This window comes from Meles meles, chromosome 1, assembly GCF_922984935.1.
Source record: "Meles meles chromosome 1, mMelMel3.1 paternal haplotype, whole genome shotgun sequence".
Taxonomy (NCBI): Eukaryota; Metazoa; Chordata; class Mammalia; order Carnivora; family Mustelidae; genus Meles; species Meles meles.
The window spans coordinates 197922222-197939282 of record NC_060066.1 but is presented as its reverse complement, the minus strand read 5'-3'; the positions used below and the strand labels follow the sequence as shown (position 1 = coordinate 197939282).

At 47.9% G+C, this 17061-nt stretch overlaps 1 protein-coding gene and 1 long non-coding RNA gene across 3 annotated transcripts in view; one reads left to right on the top strand and one right to left on the bottom strand.

Moving 5' to 3' along the window:
- PAFAH2 (platelet activating factor acetylhydrolase 2) overlaps positions 1–15674 on the bottom strand; it is a 31482-nt gene extending 15808 nt beyond the window's left edge. Inside the window, exons 1-7 of one of the 2 annotated variants that reach the window (XM_046010408.1) lie at positions 15537–15674; positions 8458–8598; positions 7344–7497; positions 6690–6786; positions 2282–2350; positions 1772–1913; positions 476–589 (exon numbers count right to left, since the gene is read on the bottom strand). In XM_046010408.1, the coding sequence (XP_045866364.1) occupies positions 476–589; positions 1772–1913; positions 2282–2350; positions 6690–6786; positions 7344–7497; positions 8458–8547 (666 nt within the window). In that variant the 5' untranslated portion in view covers positions 8548–8598; positions 15537–15674. Of the gene's footprint in view, positions 1–475; positions 590–1771; positions 1914–2281; positions 2351–6689; positions 6787–7343; positions 7498–8457; positions 8599–14379; positions 14448–15536 lie in introns of those variants that run through there. The other variant, XM_046010417.1, reaches the window with a different exon arrangement.
- LOC123944950 lies at positions 6010–7335 on the top strand. Its single transcript, XR_006818874.1, has 3 exons — positions 6010–6067; positions 6490–6620; positions 6959–7335. It is a non-coding gene; the product is annotated as an uncharacterized LOC123944950 (long non-coding RNA).
- Positions 15675–17061: the final 1387 nt, after the last annotated feature.

Sequence of the window (17061 nt, the reverse complement as noted above, 5' to 3'; positions counted from 1 at the left end):
TACAGTGACTGGTCCGGAAGGGACATGTAACCCAAGCAGGGCCACAGCCTTCTCAGAACAGTGGAAGCCATGAGAATCTCTTTTCCTTTTAAATTTGAAGCTGCATTGAAATATAGGCTTGAGCTGCCAGCAACCAGGGTTCCTGCCTAATGGAGAGAGTATGGTGAGAATGAAGCCCACACATGGAGTGGAAGTGAGCCAGGAGAAGAAGAGAGAGTGCCAGAGCCTGGATAACAATGTCTGAGACCCTGGATCTCGCTCCGCTGGCCTAAAGCCAGTCTGCATTTGGTCTTCTTCACTTACTGGAGTCAAAAAATTCTCTTCTGCTGTGCTCGCTTCGGCAGCACATATACTAAAAAAAAAAAATTCTCTTCTGCTTTAAGCAAATGAGTTAGGTTTTTGTTATGTGTAACAGAACAGACCCCAAGGTCCTGATGAACACATGTGCTCCAGGTGATACCAATTGCTGCCATACCTTCAAGGTCATCAGATCCAGCCCGTCAGGTAAGATATTGAGGACGATCTGCCCAGCAGTGACCTCTTGCAGGATCCTCAACACCCGGGTACACTCGCTCACCCTCTGATGCACCTGCAACAGAGAGTCGTGGTGGGGGCGGGAACACGGCACAACCGGCCAGCAAGAAACTCTCTCTCCCACAGAGCCGAGGGAGGGTGTGGGGAGAGCGTGCCCACCTAGTACTCAGCAAGCACCATGGGCTCCACGGCCTGAGAAAGGCTCGGCAGCCTCCCAGCAGCTCACACAAGGGCCACCTAACAGTCCACTGGAGTCAGCACGGCCCTTCCCACTCTGCCCCCCTCCCCATGGGGCATCAGGAGGACCCAATAAGACAACTTATAGGAAAGCACCCTGAACACAAAAGAAGTGAGTGTTTTTTTGAATCAACCCAGTACTGGATTCTACTTGCCTATTTATAGCATACATCTATTGTTTTCGTCTGCCTAGCACTCACCTGCCCCCAGTTCACCCACTACCCCTGACTTTTTAAAAAAAATATTTTATTTATTTGACAGAGAGAAATCACAACTAGGCAGAGAGGCAGGCAGAGAGAGAGGAGGAAGCAGGCTCCCTGCGGAGCAGAGAGCCCGATGCGGGGCTCGATCCCAGGACCCTGGGATCATGACCTGAGCCGAAGGCAGAGGCTTTAACCCACTGAGCCACCCAGGCGCCCCTACCCCTGACTTTTGAGGACTGTGACCCCCCTCAAATCTGTCGACCTATTTCTGATGAAAATTTCCCATTTGGGTACTTCTCCTGGGTCCAGGAGCCTCCCTCCAGGATTTTTCATTCTGCAGCTTGAGGCAGGTGTGACGACTGGAGGATGACCCTCCAAAGAGCCCTATTCTCTCCGGTGGTGAGGCCAAGTATATGCAAACTCATTCTGTCCAGAGCTGTGGTTTTAACCTCGTGGTTCTAAGCCAATCTGCAGATAAGACCAACCAGCAGAGGAGACAGAGAAGGAAAAAACATCTTGATGGTATCGGGCTCCAGTGGTCCCGCCCCTTACATGCAGCCTGTATAAGCCAGTCAATTCTCTGGTTTGCCTACCAAGATTAAATTAAGTTTCTGTCACCTGCAATTGTGAAGAGTCTTGATTACTACCCCCTTTCTCTGTGATGGCAAGCTCAGGCCCACTCTGAGTGAGATTTCAGGATAGAAGGTCAAAGTCTTCTTAGTTTAGTCTTCTTAGGGACTGTTAGTGTCAGGAGGACAGGCTTATTAACTCCCCCTCCCCAACGGGCACAAGCCTACCTGGCAATTCCGGACATAGAACTCCTTCTCCCCTTCCTCAATCTGACGGTAAGGGATCCATTCTTCCTCCAGCGGCTCAGGAGTTGGCTGGTTCTCCCCCGGGGCCTGCTTGCAGAAACAGGTGGTCGCGGCGGACCCATCCCTGAAATACACGTGCCGCTGGAGAAACTAGAAGATACCCTTGAGGTTTTTTTTCCCCTTTGCCAATCCTCCGTTCCCACCAAGACACTCTGGGTCATCTTTTGGCTACTAGGGAAAAAGATCTGGGGCTATACCTGGGAGAGTAGCAAGAAACTGATTTTGAAGACTGACTTGGACTTGGGCCCCAACTCAGCTGTGTCCCTTCCAGCAAGTCAACCTTTGGTTTCCTCACCTTGAAAATGAGTAGAATACCTGCCTTGCATGGTCATCGTGAAGATCAGAAATAATATACGGGTAAGGGACTAGCCTCTATCCCAGCCCACTGGCGGTCGCCAATCCAAGAGCTCATAACGGCCTTCGCCCCCTCACCTGTGCTCCGGGACAGCAACCACAAAGCCGTGGGAGGCCAGCTCCATGCAGAAGGCTGAATACAGCGTCCTAGAGATGCAAGAGAGAGGAGCGCTCAGAAGAATGGCCCCCTGCAGCCCCCATTCCAACCATGCTCTGCTAGTGACCATCTCAAAAGATTGAAGTTTCACCTGCAGCAGCCCTCCCTCCTCAAGCTGCTTTCTCTGGTTAGCAGAGCACTCATCTCCCCAAGGCTCCAAGAAGCATGTGTAAATCCATCCATGGTGTTTTCAACCCCACACAAACCCTGATTCCTCTCCTCCACCCACCCCCAATATAGTCTGGCTACTCCAACAATTGCATTTTTATTGTCTACGTATTCTTGCAGGTCTCCCAAATTAGCCGGGCAGATCTCGGGAGACGGGCACTCTGGCCCTTTCTGTAATATGCAAATATGCACCTGTAATTTAGCATGTCAATCTGTCCAGCCTCCAACTTCCTAGAAAAAAAGGAATATGGCAGACACTGTCAACTGTCTAAACACTTATTTTTCTGTCCTCCTTAGTAGCAGAATCTGATTATCAGCTGAAGATACAGGCATCAGTATGACATTTGCAGCCTTCCTTGCAGCCCCGTTTATCTATGTGATTAAGTTCCAGCCCAGCAGCAGAAATATAATTTTAATTAATAAGTAATTAAAATTCTCTAGTAGATATATTTTTAAAGTTAAAAAAGTGGAATTAATTTGAATAATGTATTTTATTTAATTTAACAGAGCCAAAACATTATCAATTTAACATTTTAACAGTCTGAATTAGGGGTGCCTGGCTGGCTTAGTCGGTAGAGCATCTGACCCTTGATCTCAGGGTCATGAGTTTGAGACCAACGTTGGGTATAGAGATTACTTTAAAAAAGAAATGTGGAATTAATGAAATACTTTATTAAGCTCTTTTTTTCCCATATGCAGTCTTTGAAATCCAGTATCTTATAATTCAGCACATCTCAGTTTACACCAGCCATATTTGCTATGTTCAACAGCCACATGTCGCTAGAAGCTACTAAAATGAACAGAGCAGCTCTAGTCATTGGGACGTAACGGACTGTGCTGGATAGAATTTTCAGGGGGAATAAAAAGGAAGGAGAGTTCTCCCTGCCTATTGCCTGGAATGTAGATGAATGGCAGGAGCTACAGCAGCCCCCTGACGTCATTAGACAGCTTTAGAAATGGAAGCCACATGGGGCAGAGCATGATAAAAGAAGTCTGGTTCTCCGGTAACTCTGTGGAAGTACCATATCATCTCTGTCTACCACTAGCATTCTTTGAGCTGAGCAAGAAACACATTTCCTACTGCTTAGGCCACTACTGTTGGCAGTTTTTCTGTTAATACAACTTGCCTGGGTCTTAACTGATTCAGAAAAGTCAGGAAGGACAGACATGACATTTCCTTTCACTTTCTCTCACTTTTCCGAGGGAGGCCGAACCAGAGGGATCTCTGATGCCTTCCCAGTTCAGACTGTGTAACCTTCAGCAAGTCCGCCTTTCAGAGCCTGTTTGTCATCTGTAAGATACACACCCCCACCGCCTACCTCACAGGACTGTGTGGAAACCAAAGGAACAACAGCACATTGCAAGCAGGGAACGTTTAAATGCACATACCGCTCCCTGGGGTGGGAACACATAGGTCCAGAAGGATTTCAGATCCTGAATTAACCACTTATGCAACAGGAGGAAACCAGGTCCCTTTCCCTCCCTGCCCTTTGGCTTGGAGTTTCATTCTGGCGAATAAAGAGTATTTATAACTGGGTCACCCAGGTCAATTGAGATGCGAAGTCTCAATACAGATGCTTAAAAGACCCCTCTCCAAAGTCATGTGCTTGCCTGCTCTCTCTATAAAATACCTGTGAGCTTAGGAGAGAATGTTTCTGACTTCTTTTTCCTGCTAGACTACAGTCCTTCTGACGGAAGGGACTCTATCTTACTAATGAGTACACAACCCCAGCAGAGGCCCAGCATATGGCAGGTATTAAATTTACTGAATAAGAAAGCGGCACTGAAAACCATCCACTTGGTTTTCGGCCTCATCTCTGCATTTACTCTCCTGCCACGGGCTACAGTTATGAGAGACCATGTTTGGGCTCCCCGAGTGGATGCAATTCCCTGACTTATCTGCAGAGGACTCACCTTCTAATGCCATGTACTTGCTAAATGAATGAAAACCTAGCAAAACATAGCCCTTGCATTCACTTAATAAATATTCATTGGGAAACTACTACTTTCCAGGTGTTGTCCTAGGTACCGGGAGAGAGAGAAGACATACGGTTCCTGCCTTCAAGGAGCTTACAATCTAGTAGGAAAGACAGACTTTAAAGAATAGTCACACGTGTAATTCATTCACTACAACTGTGTTAAGTACTGGAAAGTACAGGTTACCTTATGAAAGCACATTGCAGGAAAACTTAAACTAATATAATACAGGGGTCAGGATGGGTGTCCCTAAGAAAGCCACATCCAAACTAAGACCTTGAGGGAGATGTGGAATTAGCCAGGCAAAGATGAAGGGGTGGGGAGCACGGGAGGAAGAGAGGAGCAGAAGTGCAAATATTCCAGGCAAAGGGAACAGCCACAAAGCACAGAAGAGATAAAAACTCTGAAGCAGAAAATAACATAGTGCCTTTATGTAAGTGAAAGAAGGTCAGTGTGTCTAGAGAGCTGGAATAGGGCAAGTAGTAAGAAACAAGGCTGGAGACTATCTGGGACATGCATTCAGGTAAGACCATGACAGGACCTAAAGTAAGTTCAAAGGGCTATTATAAAGATGAAGTAGGGAAGTGACATTCATTCATTTATTCAACAACTATTTACTGAGCACCTACTACCTGCCGGGCACTGCTCTAGGTGCTGAAATTAAAGGTCACATTTGCTTTTAAAACAGATCTCCCTCAGAGCGCCTGGGTGGCTCAACTGGTTGGGCTCAGGTCATGATTTCAGGGTCCTGGGATCAAGCCCCACGTCGGGCTCCACATTCAGCAGGGAGCCTGCTTGAGATTCTCTCGCTCCCTCTCCCTCTCCCTCTGCCCCTCCCCTGCTCATGCTCAGTCTCCCTCTCTCTCAAATAAATGGATACATCTTTAAAAAACAAAACAAGGGGTGCTTGGGTGGCTTAGTCATTAAAGTGCTTGCCCTTGGCTCAGGTTGTGATCCCATGGTCCTGGGATCGAGCTCCCTGCTCAGTGCGGAGCCTGCTTCTCCCTCTCCCTGGTCCCCTGCTTGTGTTCCCGCTCTTGCTGTCTCTCTCTCTGTCAAATAAATAAATAAGATCTTTTTAAAAAATTAAAAAATAAAATAAAAATAAAAAACAAAACAAACAGATCTCCCTGGCTACAGTGTGGAAAATGGTTTGGGGAGTGGGAAGGCAAAAATAGACACCTTTACGACGTGTGACACTCTGGGACATAAACTAGACTTACATGTTGATAATGAACATAGAGACAGAATAGTCACAAAATTAAACAGCAACATATGAATTACAGTTATTAAGCCACTTAACACAGGAACACCTAGGTGGCTCAGTGGGTTAAGCCTCTGCCTTTGGCACAGGTCATGGTCTCAGGGTCCTGGGAGCCTGCTTTCCCCTCTCTCTCTGCCTGCCTCTCTGCCTACTTGTGATCCCTGTCAAATAAATAAATAATCTTTAAAAAAAAAAAAAAAAGCTACATAACACAGCAAGGTGGGGAAATCAGGCTCCACAGGAAGACTTCTGAATGGATACTGCCTTACAAACATCAGGCAGAGTTTCCCGAAGTCTGGTAAGAGAGACCTTACAGTTCCCCAGTCCGTGTCCTCCACGCAGAGAGCGAGCACTGTGCGTACACGCTTGCTAGGTGCCGGCCTAACTGAACCCTCACACACCACACAGAGGATGTCTAGGCCCCGAGAGTTCTATGGCTGTCCTGCGCTCCCACGGGGCACAGCCTCCCGGGTCGGGCCCTGCGCTATGGGCGTGCAAGGAGTAGGCCCATGTCACCGCTACGTTGGCGCCATGGCAGAGCTGTCCCTCCACAGGGACTGAGGGAACGAGTCTGGCTGTAATACTCCAGCTCCTTCTAAGACTTCTGTGCTGTTTATATGGGAAGAGAGCTAGAAGTGTTTATTTATAAACACTTCTTTATTTTTAAATATAATATAAACATGGAATCAATTAGGTCTGCTTATTCATTTATCCATGCAGGAACATGAGAAGTAAAGGATGGGAAGCCCGTGGGAAGACCCCACCAGGTGACAGGTGCTTGGGGACGGACTCCATGGGACGGTGAACCCAGTGCTGGCAGATGGAAATGTCTGTCTCTCTGTCCTCTGAGAGTAAGTCAAGACTCAGCAGCTGCCACGAGTTAAGGGCTATGACAAGGTCTAAGGGACAGAAGCTCTTACCTGAAGGCTCCCATGCCATGGGAGAAGATGATCAGAGGGTATCCGGAGTCCTTTGTCTTAAAGGGGCCATTCCAGCTAACAGGCAGGCGACAAGATCCTAGGAGAGACAGAGCCTATATTATCTCCGGCTGCCCTGAAGCCGGAATCCCAGGGGCAGTCCAGGCAAAGGCATGGGTGGGGACACGTGCCCTCCTCACTGGAAAAGCACCTTTTACCCCTGAGCAGTCCAGGGCAATCAGTCACTTTTGCTTTCCCCCTTTCTTCCTTAGAAAGTACAAATACGAAAGAATATGGGAAGATAAATGCAGAGAAGTACGAAACAACTATGGGGTAAACCCCTGAAATGCCAAGGCAGTTAACTAGAGTTCCTCGTGGTGAGGCCTTTGGGGGAAGTGGATGATTCAACGTGACTTCACCCGGAGAGAGGAGAGCTAAGGAGAAACTTTCAACGATGAAGTGTGGATTCGAATCCAGGACAGCATAGCTCTGTAACCAATGTATATAACCCTCTCCCAACTCCACACCACACTGGCTCACGCATGCCCCACTACAAGAGGGCTGGATGATGCCAGCTTTACAGTACTGTGCCTGCCTAGGGATCTCCCAGGAACAGAACTAAGAAGCTGGGAATGTGATGGGGAGGCCAGCACTTACCCACAGCCAAGCTGAACAGCAACCCCCCCCAGCGCTTGTTAAAGCGCAGGTAATTGGCCAGGCCCGTGCAGTACTCATAGCGGGGTATCCAAAGGGGCTGCTCTGGGGTCTCTTCTGCCTCTTGGCAGGGGTAGAAGAGTCGAAAGAAGCTTCCCTGTAGGAGAGAAGAGAGCAACTTCTCAGTGCAAGAACCCAAGCCTGGTGAGATTCCCCAACAGGCACACTCAGGGGGTATGTGGGGTACCAGCAAAGCAGGCCACCAAAATGGGGCACTTAAGCGTCCATTCATATACCTGAATTTTACATTCAGAAAATCCGGAAAGAAGCTATTTCATTTTTAGCATACACATAAGGCTTATGTTATTTCAAACAGCCGACTGTATTTTCAATGACATCTGGGGGGCACCAAAATATTCCCAGTGCTTGGATCAGAGAGATTTAAATCTGGCCCTGAGCCCAGGCCTGGAGGAGCCCTGGGAATGAGATTAGCCCTCATGCTGGCGGGGCATCTGTGGGTCACCCAGACCCGTTCTCAAGGCTGGCCCTTAGGAAGCAGCAGCATGCTCGTTTCACATGGGAGTGGGTGACAGGTCAACAGGAAATATGTGCCTCTCACAAGGGAGAGGGGGAGTCCAAGAGCCAGCAGAGAAGCACCTAGGAACTGGAGGGAAAGTCCAGAACCAAAGCAGGAGGGAAAACGGATAAAGGCAAGAGAGGAGGAGGAGAAGCAGGTCTTCCTACCCACGTTGGGGAGTCAAAGGCCAGCAGCACATGGTCCACTGCTCCCCCCTCACACCTTCAGGTTGGGGCGAGACTGGAAACCTTTCCAGATCGGGCATCTGCTCTCAAGACTGGGCAGGGGATCTGAGAGCTGCCTTTGGAGCTGGAGCCCCTGCCTTCCTCCTAGCTGGCAAAAGAATCCATCCCTGGCAACTGAGAGGTTTCTAACCGGAAAAAGGAAGAAAAAGGTCAGGACAGACAGACCTGGGGGCTCTATCAGCAAATCCAGCTCTCACTCAGTTTCCCCAGCTGAGAACCACACCTGTTAGGTTGGCTACAGACAGGGCACAGAAGCAGCGGGGGAGATGTGCGGGGATGAAGCTGAAGCACTTACCTGGCGACCCTGTCCCTCCATCACATCCCCGCAGCCCACGAGGTGGGGTCCTGTGACAAGCGGGAAGCCCACGGACTGGTTCACCCCCATTTTATCACCAGTTGAAACAAACAACGACCTGGGCAGTGCCGGACTTGATGGCTGAGGGTGGAACACAGAACAGCCTCTTGCTGGTTTCCTTTTAGCTTCCTGTTGCTTCTTTGTGTTATCTGTCACCGGTGTCCCACGCTCCTAATCACCCCATCTCCCTGCCAGGGACTCACTCCGTCTTCCACGTCATCTACTTGGCTACACTGACTTTGCCAAGGTTTAAGGGCTGCTTTGTTGTTGCTGGGAGCAGGGTGAAGGGACAGTTGGGGAAAAAGATGCTCCCCATGCTCCCCAAAACCCACTGGCAAGGGGACGCCTGGGTGGCTCAGTCACAGGAGGGTCCGACTCTTGGTTTCAGCTCAGGTCAGAGTCCCAGGGTCGTGAAATTAAGCCCGTGACAGGCTCCACACTCAGCAGGGAGTGTGCTTAAGATTCTCTCCCTCTCTCCCTGTCCCTCCCCTCACTCGCACTCTTGCTCTCAAATAAATAAAAATCTCTTTAAAAAAAAAAAAACAACAACCCACTGCCAAGTGTTTACTCAGCACCTACCACGTGCCCGGCACGGCAGTAACTTCTTCAGAGAATGTAACCCAGACCGTGACCTCATGAGGCCAGGATGAAATGTATCACTCGCTCTGAGTCAGCACTGAGCTAAGCTCCTTCCATACAATATGTTATTTCATTCTCTCCACAACTCTCTGAAGAAGGGCCTATGAAGTCCCCCATTTACAGATGAGGAAACCGGCTGAATAACTTTCCCAAGTTATCCTGCTTCCCGGCCGCAAAACCAGGTCTGTCTAATCCAGACCTAAGCTCTTAGGTCTACTAGGATCTACTAATCCTGCTCATGAGGGAGACTCAGTTACCTGTCCACACAAACACAGACCTAAACTACTATAAAAGTGGTACTTGGAGGGTACCCGGGTGGCTCAGTGGGTTAAGCCTCTGCCTTTGGCTCGGGTCATGATCTCAGGGTCCTGGGATCGAGCCCCGCATTGGGTTCTCTGCTCAGCAGGGAGCCTGCTTCCTCCCCTCTCTCTGCCTGCTTGTGATGTCTCTATCAAATAAATAAAATCTTAAAAAAAAAAAAAAGTAGCCCTTGGGCTATGCCTTGAGGTAGAAGATTTAGAGGCAGGGGAGAGGAAGGAAAGCATTCCTACACAGGACATAAGGGCAGAGATGGAGAAGGGCAGGATGAGGCAGCAGATCAAGCAGCAGCCTCATCAAGCGGGTGTGCGTGCGCCCAACTAGCAAACATTCCTACAACTCGGCTGCTCCCTAAATTGGGGTCAATGCCATTGCTCTCTCCCTCTTCAATCTCATCATCCCCAGCATCATCATCATCACGACACTGCTGGAGTGCTTTAATACATCATTAATTGAAAAAACTGAGATGAGGAAACCAATGCTTGGCCAAGTTCAGTAACTCCTCCAAGAACATCTAGCTGACAGAGCCAGAATTTGATCACAGGCAACGTGGCTGTAACAGTGGAGAATACGGCCAAACTTCTCCATATCCATTCTATCCTGCCCTCCTGTGCAGTATCCCTGTGGCTTGGGTGGCTTGGGTGGGTCTGACACGCCTTCCCTAACTTCTAGATTTGGGCCTTCGTTGACCTGAACCGATCAGCCCTTGGTGTCCCCTGGTCCATCTCTGGATGAAGAGTGGGCACATGACATGAATAATCCATTCAGAGTAAAGCCCAGGACCTTGATGGTTGAAGATGGAAATGTTCTTTCTTGTTCTGAACTAGAGTGATAAGCAGGTATGAAGCCTTGAAATGCCGCAGCTGCTTTGCTACCTCGAGAATGAAGCTACCCATGGAGGACAGCAGCACAGAGAGAATCAGACAAATGGAGTCATATCTGTGAAGACATTAAGCATCTCTAGATCAGACAATACCTGAAAAATCTGACCCGCTTCTGGACTCTCTAGTTATCTAAGTTTTTTGTTAAAACCAAATGACTTTAGGGGCGCCTGGGTGGCTCAGTGGGTTAAAGCCTCTGCCTTCGGCTCAGGTCATGATCCCAGGGTCCTGGGATAGAGCCCCGCATCGGGCTTTCTGCTCAGTGGGGAGCCTGCTTCCTCCTCTCTCTCTGCCTGCCTCTCTTCCTTCTTGTGATCTCTCTCTGTCAAATAAATAAATAAAAATAAAAAAATAAAATAAAAAATAATAAAATAAATAAATAAAATAAAAATAATAAATAAATAAATAAATAAAATAAAAATAAATAAATAAAATAAAAAAAAACAAAAAAAACAAATGGCTTTAGATTTCGATTGCCTAAACCAAAAGCATCTAAATCAATACACTGAGTCCCAGACTCACATTTTTTGTCACTACGCTATTCTGCTTTTTTTAAGACACTCTGGGATGGATCAGAAAGTTCAAATCCAAGTGTGTCTGGGCAAGAAGAGAACTTATAAGCCACTTCTATCAATCCTTGCCACAATCATCTCCCACTCTCCCCACTACATACAGGTCCTCAGAAGTTAAGTGAGCTACACGTCTCAAGCAGAACTATTATCACACATACAACTCCTGGCTGCCAACTTTCAAATGTCTGGTCCAATGGCAAACCCCAAATAACCAAAAATCTGAATGTCATTCTGTTTAATGTAGGAATATAACAAATGACTTTCTTTCTACTACTCAGTAGTAGTAGAATGCAGTTCTTTTTAAAAAGAAACTAAGCTCAGGGCGCCGGGGTGGCTCAGTTGGTTAAGCATCTGCCTTAGGCTTGGGTCACAATCCCAGGACCCTGGGATCGAGCCCCGCATCGGGCTCCTCGCTAAGCAGGGAGCCTGCTTCTCCCTCTCCCTCTGCTTGTGCTCTCTTGCCCTCTCTCAAAGAAATAAATAAAATCTTAAAAAATAAAGAAAGAAAAGAAGGAAGGAACTGAGGTCCGGATGCAGTCAGTGGACTGGAGAGTCAGAGAAGCTGAGTATGTGCTCCTTAGTCTCACACCCTGACCTTTTCCCCCTCGCTGCTGAGGGCGCACACACGGAAGACAGAGGCAGGGGCTCATGACACAGGGCACAGGACAATGAAGCAGCTCCGAATTCTAGCTGCCAAAAAAGAGGGCCAGATAAGAGGATCTGATGCAGGAGTTGTGAGAAAAAAGCATACTTCTGTAGCCTGGCAGCAAAGGCAGAGGAAGATGGCAAAGGTTGACTTTTCAAGTAGAAGAAAGTGCGTGAGCTAAGGCACAGGGGTAAGAAAGCACATGGCACAAGAGAAAGGTATAACGGACATGGAGGGTAGTGGTCTCTCTAGTGCTGGACTAAGGAGCTTGAATCTACTCCTCAAATGAGTGATATTAAGTCTGAAGGAGCCAACTTTGAGTCCAGCTCCTTTGCTGCGTAGGTGTTTTACTTTGGGCAGATCCTCTGATCTCACCCAGTCTGATTCCCCATGGGTACAATGGAAAACTATCCATCCTCATAGGGTTGCTAGGGAGGTGAAATGAAATAATGCATTTAGAACACCTCGATAGTACCTGGCTCTCTCAAAGTATCCAGGAAGTACTTGTCGACTGAGTAAACAGGAGAAACAATGGATCTGGCAAATGAGTGGATTTGGCGACGCAAGGGAGATGGATGAGCCAAAGAGGAGTCAGGTTTCAGGACTGGGTGACCAGAATGATAGTAACTTCTTATGTGAAGACATTTCGGTCTTATCCCCTAGAGAGAAGAGTGCTTGGGATAGAAATCAGGGTAAGTGGAGTTAAAAACTGCTGAACAGACAGGACTAGAACTCTCTAGTAGTCCAGGAAAGTTTCTGGGAGAATCTTAACTAAGTTTGGAAATTATTACAAACTAAAGCTAACTGGCCAGAGTGAGGCATACACAAAAATGAATCTGCGTTCTCTGGGCTCATATTAACTGATGCCCAAGGAAGTAGGGAGATGGGAAAATCCTATTTTTGCCCAAGAGACACCCACCCACAGTATCCAGAGTCATTTCTAATAAATGTCATGTAATTTTCCAAGGAAATCGGCCCAGGTGTGTCTACCTTCTTTTGCTCAGCTCATCCACACAATTCATGGTGGTGCCTGTCTAGAAGCCTCTCCACCCATGCATGCCTGCCCTATCCATGGGGGCCCACAGAAATCTTTGGTTCTCTGTGCTTTAACAAGTCCTTCCACCCACCTTCCTCTCCACTCTAAGCCCTGTCCACTTCCCTCACCTGCTAACCAATCACAGGCCGCCTTAGGATAGCTCTTGGGTAATTACCTATTCTAGCAGTTTTCAATCAGTGACTTGCCTACAAGTGGCCCAAGTAAAACCTAGTTCAGAGGTTTCTGAATTTACTGGTCACAGTCACCTGGGAAACTTTCAAAAATACAGATTTTAGTGTCCTCATTCCCAGCGGTCAGTTTTTTTTTTTTTTTAAAGATTTTATTTATTTATTTGAGAGAGTGAGAGAGCATAAGAGGGGAGAAGGTTAGAGGGAGAAGCAGACTTCCCGTGGAGCAGGAAGCCCGATGTGGGACTCGATCCCGGGACTCCGGGATCATGACCTGAGCCGAAGGCAGTTGCCCAACCAACTGAGCCACCCAGGCTCCCCGCGGTCAGTTTTTTTTTTAAAAAAGATTTTATTTATTTATTTGACACAGAGAGAGAGAGACAGTGAGAGAGGGAATACAAACAGGGGGAGTGGGAGAGGGAGAAGCAGGCTCCCCGCTGAGCAAGGAGCCCAATGTGGGGCTTGATCCCAGGACCCTGGGATCACAACCTGAGCCAAAGGCAGACACTTATCAACTGAGCCACCCAGGTGCCCCCAGAGGTCAGTTTTTAAAAGCTTCCCATGTTTCTCACCAGCCAGGTTTGAGAACCTCTGGCCCAGATGACACACAGGACTTTTTATTCAGAGATGCACCCATGCAACAAACACCTGCTGAGAATATACGATGTTCCAGCCCACCATTTTATAGTAATGAAATGATGACGGATTTCACTGGGTTCAATCCCTGTGGCTACCTAGAACCATGATGCTGCCGATCACAAGGCTTAATGTAGTGCCCTGCATAAAACTGGTCTCAATAATTAACTTATCCAATGAATCTGATATAATTTTTACACAACTTATGCCTCATTTCTTTGGATAGACATACTATATAAAAGCTGTGTTTTATACTTCTTTGTAGGCCGAACCATCTACCCTCATGCTTTCCTTATATAGTAAGGACCCACTAAAAGTTCTTTACTTGGCTTTGATTTAAACCTTCTCAATTCTTTAAATTTTTTTAATCCAAAAATGAGGCTATATGGCATAGTGTAAAAAGAGAGGCTTTGGTGACAGTCTGAATTCCAGTTCTTAATTGACTGTGATCTTGAGCAAGATCCTTAAATTCTAAGCCTCTGAGAATTTACCCATACAGCAGAAACCATAGCACTCATGAGGTTGTCGATGATTAAATAATGAACATAAAACACCTGACATGTAGAAGGCACCATAACCAGAGATAGTAACTCTTAACTACGGTAGTGACTACAGCATGACCTCTCTAAGCCTAAGTTCCTTATAAGTAAAATGAAGCCACTTCAAAAGTTAAATTTAAATAAGAAAATTGAAAAAATACATAAATAAGAAAAGTGCTATATTGCCTAAGGCTTGGTACATTTTAAGTGCTCACAAAATGTTAAAAATCAATTAACAATGCTATTTCATCATACCTGGCCAAGGGGCCAAGGTCTCTTTCATCTTTTCTGTATTAAACCCTTTGGCCAAGTGGAACCTTTCCTCCCAGCCTTTCTGAGTCTGAAACACCCCAGCAAAAAATCAGTGTTCTAAAAAGGCGCACAAGAGCCCAGGAGATGGACAGTACCTACAATGCAGCTGTCCCATCTCCTGCCGGGATCCTGTTTCCAGTGAGCAGAAACCAGCCACCCTTTTGCCAGCTGTGTGGACTTTCATCACTGGCTATTTCAGGACAGAGTCCAAGAGTAGCACTTCTCTGGGGCTTCCGTTCAGACAAAGCTCTCTGGGGACTTAAAGCTCGTCTGACCTTTGGTCTCCGGGGGAAGTGAGGAAATATCCTGCTCTTAGAGAACGGAGACACCAAGCATTCAAGGGGTTAGCTTGAGCAACAAGGGGGCAGAGAGAGAAAAGAACCCAAGATAAAGGGACGCCTGGGCTCAGTGGGTTAAAGCATCTGCCTTTGGCTGAGGTCATGATCCCAGAGTCCTGGGATCCAGCCCAGCACTGGGCTCTCTGCTCAGCGGGGAGCCTGCTTCCCTTCCTCTCTCTCTGCCTGCCTTTCTGCCTACCTGTGATCTCTGTCTGTCAAATAAATAAAATCTTTAAAAAAAAAAAAGATAAGAGTGTTCCGGAGCATTAATAATTCTAATAAAAATAACCTCTCTGGCTTGTGGAGGCTTTACAGTTTAAAAAGCCCTTTCACACATATCAGCTTATTGGCTCCACCGAAGAGCCTCACCCTAAGACTGACAGAGCAATTGCCATTTCCATTTTGTAAATGATGAGCAGGAGTCCCAGGGAGATTGCTTGATTTGCCCAAGGTCCAAGGTCACAAAGTGAGTGAGCTGCGGGGAAGGGGGGGGGGGGGGCAGATCCCGGGTCGGTTGAGTCCAGGGCTCTTCCACAGTGACAGGAAGGAATGGCGACCCTTCTTCCACTAGCATGAAACAGCGAAAAGTGAAGGGAAGAGAGAAGCACACGGGAGGCGTGGAGCATAAAGACGCCCAGGTTTCGGGGACGTCACGTTGTGTGCTCCGGGTGGGGCTGTGAGGGCTGGGTCCTACCACCAAAGCTCAGGCGCCGGGAGTGAAGGCACGAGATAACAGTGGGAGGGTTAAGGGTGCGGATAGATACTGGAAGTGTCTGAAGAGGAAACAGAAAAGGATGAAGGATTAATGAGGAGTTACTGGGATTGAGACGAGCAGCCCCCAAACCCGGCTGGAGGATGAAAAAAACCGGTTGATAGCTCCGTTCAGAACAAGGGCTTTCTCCCATCCGACTTACCCAGCCAAGTTGACCCCTCAGAAGTAACCGAGACGGTCAACTCCACGGAAACCAGAAACTACTCCGAACCCCGTGGCCCTTTGGTAGGTGTAGTTTCCAGAACTCATCATTGGCGCCTAAAAGCACTCCCCTCCTCTCGCCTGGAACTACAACTTCCGAGGTACATCGCCCAAGATTGCGCATTGTGACCCTTAAAACTACAATCCCCAGAGTTCCACGCGCTCCCCTCATCGTTGAATGAAACCGCCCAAGTCCCGGGGTGCGGCGCGATTCCTCCCCCTGGTGGTCTGAGGCATCGCCTCCGCGATTACAAAACTCGAGCGGACGGTTACCGTTTATAGTTCCGGTTAGTAACCCTCCGCCTCACCCTTCCTCAAATAATTCCCGGGCGTGCCTACAAATGCACAAGGCTTCGTCTTATTCTCAGGGAGTGCGGGGTTTGGGGGAAGTTATGATCCTTTTTTTGATTTACCCCAACTTGGCACTCTGTGAGAATATGAAACTGATCATTCAAGTTAAGCGTACATTTTCTACCAACCGATACTTGTTGACACTTGGGATTTTCCATTGTCCTTCTTCAGAAACACCGACAGAGAACAGGGAGGACCCGGAGGGATCACTGCCCCCACCCCCTCCAGCCCAGCCCCTTCAGCCGTCATCCCTTTGCAGCCCCTATGCTGGTTCTTAGGGACACGGTGGTGAACAAGATACAGTCCCTAGCCTCAAATGAAATCACAATCTAGCGGAGGATTCCGACAAATGAAGAACTACAACACCAGCGATACGTGCCCTAATAGGGGAAACAGAGGGGGTTGTGGGAACCCTGAAAGGAGGCACCTGCGCAGGCTTCGGGGAAATGGAACAGTGACAGAAAGCTTCTTAGAGATCTTAGAGAGACACTAAAATTGAGAATTGAGGGAATAAGACTTAGGAAGGGGATTGTGAAGAATGCCTTATATTCAGGCTGGATGGAGCGCAGGAGTGTGAGGGAGGGAATGGAGAGACACCTGAGGAGGTAGGTAGAGCCACATCCTCGAGTCTTGTAAGCTTCTGTAAGACATTTGGATCACTCAAGGGATTTAAAAACTTTCAACACCTTCCAACTACCTACAGAACGAGGTTCCAGTTTCTTAGCTTTGATGCAGTCAAGCAGGGTCTGAGGACCCAGAGGGGGTCCTGCAGGACTAGCCAAGAGGGTCCTTGGCTTCATGCAAGGATGGAAATCAAACTCCAGCCAGCAGGAGGTGAAAGAGATTTGTTGAGGTTATAGAAACAGCAGATACAGACAAAACGTCTGGGAGACTCAGAAAGGAAGAGAGCATGAGTCTCATCTTTGCTTGGGGTCTGGGGGATTTGCTGGCAATCATGGTCCGATGCACGTGTCCTCTCAGGCATCCAGGAATTGGTCAGAATAAGGTCAAGGTCCAGATGTCCATCCTAAGCCACTCACTCCTCGGAGCCAGGGGTCTTGGTGTTGAGATGTCTAGCGCCAGGGCTTTGGAATATGCACAAGATGGCTCTGCCC